This window comes from Humulus lupulus, chromosome 3 (genome assembly GCF_963169125.1).
Source record: "Humulus lupulus chromosome 3, drHumLupu1.1, whole genome shotgun sequence".
NCBI classification, from domain to species: domain Eukaryota; kingdom Viridiplantae; phylum Streptophyta; class Magnoliopsida; order Rosales; family Cannabaceae; genus Humulus; species Humulus lupulus.
The window spans coordinates 25,510,142-25,516,661 of NC_084795.1; the positions used below are offsets into that span (position 1 = coordinate 25,510,142).

Below are 6,520 nucleotides of genomic sequence, written 5' to 3' on the forward strand. Positions count from 1 at the left end.
GTGCGGTGATTGAACAAAAGACACCGCCAAAATACAAAGATCCCGGTTGTCCCACCATTTCTTGCCAAATTGGGACCCATGAAGTCAGCCAAGCCTTACTTGATCTTGGCACGAGTGTCAATCTCATGCCTTATTCTGTATACTCGCAACTCGGTCTTGGAGAAATGAAGCCAACATCTGTTGTACTACAGCTTGCTGATCGTTCCACCAAAAAGCCTAGGGGTATCGTTGAGGATGTATTGGTTCAAATTAAAATTTTTTATTACCCCGTGGATTTTCTTATTCTTGATACCCAATCTGTGGTGAACATGGAGTCTAAAATTCCTATTATCCTCGGAAGACCATTCCTTGCTACTGCAAATGCTTTGATCAATTGTCGGAATGGTCTAATGAAGATATCGTTTGGAAACATGACTCTTGAAGTCAATATCTTCCACATCGGGAAACAACCCCGAGAAGATGATGAATGTTACCAAACATTCATGATTGACTCTTTGATTCCCGAGGAGGTTCAATTGCGAAACAACTTTGATAATCTTGACGAACTCCTCCTTCTGTCAGAGAATGAAAGTCCCAGTTGTATTGAGTCTACTCTTGCAATATCAGATCGCATAGACTCACGCAATAGAAGGACTCAGTTTTGGCAACCTCGCTTTGAAGAGCTACCTCGCGAGAGGGCACAGCCGAAAACTTCAGCCGAAGAGGTTCCAACTGTTCAATTGACCCAACTTCCCGAGGGTTTGAAACATGCCTTCTTGGGAGACGGTGAAACCTTTCCAGTTATCATCTCATCCAACCTTCAAAATTCTCAAGAATTGCAGTTACTCGAGCTACTGCGAACGCATAAATCTGCGATAGGTTGGACGCTTGCTGACATCAAAGGTATTAGCCCTTTAATTTGCTCCCATCGAATCAATCTAGAGGACGAAGCCATCCCTCGAAGAGACCCTCAGCGGCAACTGAATCCCACGATGAAGGAAGTTGTATAAAATGAAGTTTTGAAATTGCTAGACGCTGGTATTATTTACCCGGTAGCAGATTGCAAATGGGTCAGTCCTACTCAAGTCGTGCCCAAGAAATCTGGTGTCACCGTTATCCAAAACGAAAAAGGGGTCCTTGTCCCCACAAGAACGGTGACGGGGTGGCGCATGTGCATTGATTATAGAAAATTAAATGCCGCCTCCCGCAAAGATCATTTTCCACTCCCATTCATTGATCAAATCCTTGAACGTGTAGCTGGTCATCCTTTCTATTGCTTTCTTGATGGCTATTCTGACTATTATCAAATTGAGATTGCATTGGAGGATCAAGATAAGACCACTTTCACTTGTCCATTTGGCACTTTTGCTTTTCGGCGTATGCCATTTGGCTTGTGTAATGCACTAGCTACTTTCCAAAGATGCATGATGAGCATCTTTAGTGACATGATTGAAAAATCAATAGAAGTATTCATGGATGACCTAACCGTTTTTGGAAACTCCTCCGAGACATGTCTTCTTCATCTTGAAGCTATTTTAAAACGATGCATCGAGAAGGGACTTGTCCTCAATTGGGAGAAATGCCACTTCATGGTATCTTCTGGCATAGTCTTAGGTCACATTATTTCTGAAAAAGGAATTGAGGTTGATCAATCCAAAATCGACCTTATCTCCAACCTGCCGACTCCTAAGACTTGGTAGAAACTTTTGTAAATAAAAAAGGTAAAGTTGCCAGATGTTATTTTTCCAAAAATAAGCCCATTACATTTGAGCCCATCGAGCCCAAGTAAAACAAATTGCCAGTGACCTGGTGCACAAGAAAACCCACTGCTAAAAGCGCCAGGCTTCTGCAATTTCCCAAAGCTTGCTCTTTTTCTCGATCTCTCTCACTCCCTCTCCGATAATCTTCGTCGTTCCTCGTCTACGCCACCTTTCATCGCCAAGGTACTATAACTAGCTCTTTGTTAGTTTTGATATTTGGAACGAATGACTGGATTTTGTTTGCAGAATGAGGCAATTTTAGTTTATTTCTAGGGTTTTGTTTCGATCTACCTTAATCAATGCTTCTTAAGATTTATAATTTTGCGTGGTGGGAATATGAACGAACATGAACCACTCTTCATATCCAAATAGAATAAGTTCTGGTCTCTGATTGACATTTCTATATACATTATGTGTTCGAAATAAACGTTTGTGGGTTCGATCTTTTTTTGGAATTTAATAGCTTTGAATTGTGAAAGTTAGAAAAATGGGTTGAGATTTTGTTTAACTATGTGGTCACAGGGTTTTAATCATGAAGCTGGACACTAGCGGTCTGGAGTCAAGTGCACCGCTCTTTGGTGTAAGCAATGAGTTGGTTGATGGGTTATCTACTGCCCCATCATTCGATCTTCCTAGCAATGTTGATGTGAGTTTGAATATGCTGGGTTCATTTTTCTACTAATAATGTTGAGATTATATTTGAACTTATTAAGTAGCTAAATTCATTTTCGTTTATTTTTAGCTTGATGGATTCTTGAAAGACACAATCCAAATGGTGAAGCCAGCTAAGGGAACAACAACGCTGGCTTTCATTTTCAAGGAGGGTGTCATGGTTGCTGCTGATTCTCGAGCTAGCATGGGAGGGTATATATGTAAGTTAGCTTTACTTTGTGTAATTCATATACCTATTTTTTAAAAAAGAAACAAATTGTTTGATTTCTTCATCACTCGCTCAAAAAAAAAAAAATAAATAAACGAACTTGTAATGCTTGAACAATGAACAGATGTTTAGAGAATTGTGTTTTGTTATGCTTCAAAGTCATTTACTGTTTTTGAACATCCAGATGATAGTTTTCAGCTTTTCATAGTTTGTCTCACTATATTTTTATCAAACAAATGTTTAGAGAATTGTGGACTTAAAACATCAGATAAGGCTTACTTTTGTTTTCTAACTTCTCAGCATCACAGTCTGTAAAAAAGATCATTGAAATAAATCCTTACATGCTTGGCACTATGGCTGGAGGAGCAGCTGATTGCCAATTTTGGCACCGAAATCTGGGGATTAAGGTAGTGTTTAACCTCCTTTTTTTTAAATTAAAAAAAAAATTCTGGTTAGATGTTTGAATCATAAGCCTCTTCTCTAAAACTTTTGAAGCATGTATGGTGGTTGTGCTGCTTGATGTTTGTTCTGTGTGGATCATTAGCTTTATTTTTATCATGCTTCTTTTTGGCATAGAAAAATCCGTAACCGTATGCTTGAAAAACTAAACTAGTGCAAGTAATATAATGTTACTGAATTTCTATCCTTGTTTATAGTTTGGCTGCTGATTCGGTAGCTAGTGATTGCTATGCCCATCTTTTATTTTTTATTGTGGGTTTACACATTGACTGACTTCTACTTTTTTAACAATAGTTATACTGTATATATACAATAAATTCATATAGATAGTCTTCTTCATTTAGGTTTTCTGATGGGCTTGGCCTGTCTACTAATGTGTAGTATCTACCATGCTTGCCTTTTTATATCAATCACTAATAGACAAATTCTTTGGCACCATAGTGCCGGCTGCATGAATTGGCAAACAAGCGGAGAATATCAGTTACAGGAGCATCTAAGCTGCTAGCCAACATTCTCTACTCCTACCGTGGGATGGGTCTGTCTGTTGGAACCATGATTGCCGGATGGGATGAAACGGTAATGGCAATATTAAAATCACATGATGGTATTGCATTTTACTTGCATTTCTTGACACATCTACGTTGCAATTTTCAATTGACAAGCGTAATTTCTATTTGTTGTGAGCTGCAGGGTCCTGGACTATACTATGTGGACAGTGAAGGAGGAAGGCTAAAAGGGACACGATTTTCAGTTGGATCTGGTTCACCATATGCTTATGGTGTACTCGATGATGGGTCTGTTACTTTTCCCCTACTGTTTTTTCTCATTACATTAATGAATATCTAAGCATTCCTGCTTGGAATTTTTTCTATTAAACAAAAGTACTGTAGATAGTTAAGTACTATGGAACGAGTAAGCAATTAACTGGGATTCTTGTAACAACTAACCTGCAAGCAATGATTGTTCGTATAAGATAATTATTGTAGATTATAATACATGTAAAATCTGTTGTAAGATGTGATAAATTTGCAAAAACTCATTTGAATGAATAAGAAACTAACCCCACTAGCCTTCCTGCAATGATTGCAAGAAATTCCAACCGTTCACGCTTCATTTATTTGATAGCTTTTTTAATTGTATTCTTCCATGTTTAGGTTTTTGTGTGTGTAGAGACTTGTTTTGTAATTTTAGTGCTTCACTTTTTTCTTCTCGTATCATGATTGTTTTTTTCATCGTACTTTCGAGTTATAATGTTTATATATTTATTGTTTTGTCCTTTTGCCTCACTTAGGTACCGATATGATATGTCAATTGAAGAAGCTTCGGAATTGGCTAGAAGAGCAATTTATCATGCAACATTCCGTGATGGAGCCAGTGGTGGAGTTGCTAGCGGTACACACACACACTCTCTCTCTCTCTCTCTATATATATATATATGTATATGTATATGTATATACCTGTAAATAGCCCAAAAAGTAACAACCCTATAATTAATGCGTTTGCATCTTTCTTACCAGTTTATTACGTTGGACCAAGTGGGTGGAAGAAGCTGTCTGGTGATGATGTTGGGGAACTTCACTATCATTACTATCCAGTAACCGCAGGGGCTGTAGAACAAGAAATGGTCGAAGTAAGTGGCGCGTAGAGGTGTTCAACATCTGGAGGGAATCCAAAACATGCTAATGAAGCTACCAAATTTATTTGCATGTGTTATGCGCATGGGCATTTACCCCTTTCATCTGAATACATAAGATCTTTGAAGTTGTTTTTACACACACTCGACTAAGATCTTTCCATTTACAATTAATTGCTAGTGGCGCCTTGTGTTGATGTTCCTCAAACTTTTAAAACTTAAAGCTTATATATGGTATCTCGCTTAAAACCTAGATCTCTTTTTTCTCCATAACCATGGCCCTTTTGTGTGTCACTTAAAACCTCTTTCGAAAATATATCCAAAAAGAAATCTCTGGTTTAATTTCGCTACATGATTGATTTTATGGACTGGGAGAAAGTGAAGCAAGAAATTTTGGCACTAAAGTTTGGAATAATTGAGACTGAAAGTGTTTCACAGGTCTACATTGGGAAGAACAAAGTAAATCGGAATCAGATATACAGTGAGAAGATAAAAGATCTTATTTCTCCTACTTTCCGATCTATGTATCTTTTTTTTTTTCTCCTTTTTCTATTGCACAAAATCATCTTTTCATTATTATTATTATTATAATTATTATTATAATAATAATAATGACATGTGTGGTAACGGGTACGAAGTTGAATGGGGCCAGTGTAATTCATTAGCATGTGGAAAGATCAAAATACCAAACGCCGATTTGTTTAGTCGCTTAAATACGAAGCAAGGCAAGTTTTCTAATTTTGTCTAGATACTTCCTACTTGAAATATAGGCTTCTGAAGGTCATTTATTATTCATCCATAAATGACCATTACATACTTGTTTAATAAATGATCCTCAACAAGTTATATATGGTTGAAATATATATTATAAGAAAGGCTGTCACAACTCACAAACTCACAAATTAGTGTGCCAGTAAATAGTTATAGATAAGACTAACTAGTAGTCTAGTAATGTTTGGTTCAAAGATGTGAGCTACTAATAGTAGACATCTAGACACACATAGATGACATTTATCTAATTTTTATAGTAATATACGAGGCCATATCATCACATGCAATTTCCCCTGTTAGTCGATTCTGTCTCATATTTGATATTATATATATCAGAAAAAGGGTAAAATATACTGGAGGGTCAGGAAAAATAATAACTAGATTCCAACATTTTCAACCACCCCAAAACAAGACATAAGTATACACATTTATACCTAATAACAAGCTGGAAAAAACAAACATTCTTTCCTACTTTCTTCTCCCTCTTTGTTTTAGTTAGCTTCTACGCATGTTTTCATGATTAAGAATAAGATCAATAAAATAATGATGCACAATTTCACTCAAAATATAAAATACCCCATCTCTATTTTAATTAAAATAATCATGTGGAAGCATACTTTCTGCTCTACAATTAATTTGAAAAAGAAGGGTAATTCATAAGAATGGTAAGAGTATTATTAGTAGATCCATCAATGAAAGAGGCCTTTTTAATAGTGGAAATTATCTAAGTGGTGTTGGTTGTGGGAAAGTGATTGTTCAAACAGCCAACTAGCTTGAAGCTTGCCCTTATTATCAAATAATAATATTAAAAAAGAATTAAAAAAAAAAGCTTCTTCTAAACACCAAAGAGGATAGTTATCTTATTATGTACTTGTCAACAATCATGAAGATGTGATCAATTAAGTTGACGTTATTGCTTTGCTATTATGAATTTTATGTGATATGATGATCTGAATCTGAACTGTACAAGTGGGCATCTATCTCTACTATCTATAGGCTATTGTCTATACGGTCTATATGAAATTAAAATAATATTAT

At 36.3% G+C, this 6,520-nt stretch overlaps 1 protein-coding gene across 1 annotated transcript; it reads left to right on the top strand.

The window, feature by feature from the left end:
- Nucleotides 1-1,767: 1,767 nt before the first annotated feature.
- On the top strand, nucleotides 1,768-4,964 carry LOC133822357 (proteasome subunit beta type-5). Its single transcript, XM_062254655.1, has 8 exons — nucleotides 1,768-1,922; nucleotides 2,262-2,385; nucleotides 2,482-2,611; nucleotides 2,920-3,026; nucleotides 3,520-3,654; nucleotides 3,769-3,872; nucleotides 4,370-4,470; nucleotides 4,596-4,964. The coding sequence occupies exons 2-8, from the start codon at nucleotides 2,272-2,274 to the stop codon at nucleotides 4,721-4,723; spliced, it is 819 nt and encodes a 272-aa protein (XP_062110639.1). The 5' UTR covers nucleotides 1,768-1,922; nucleotides 2,262-2,271; the 3' UTR covers nucleotides 4,724-4,964.
- Nucleotides 4,965-6,520: the final 1,556 nt, after the last annotated feature.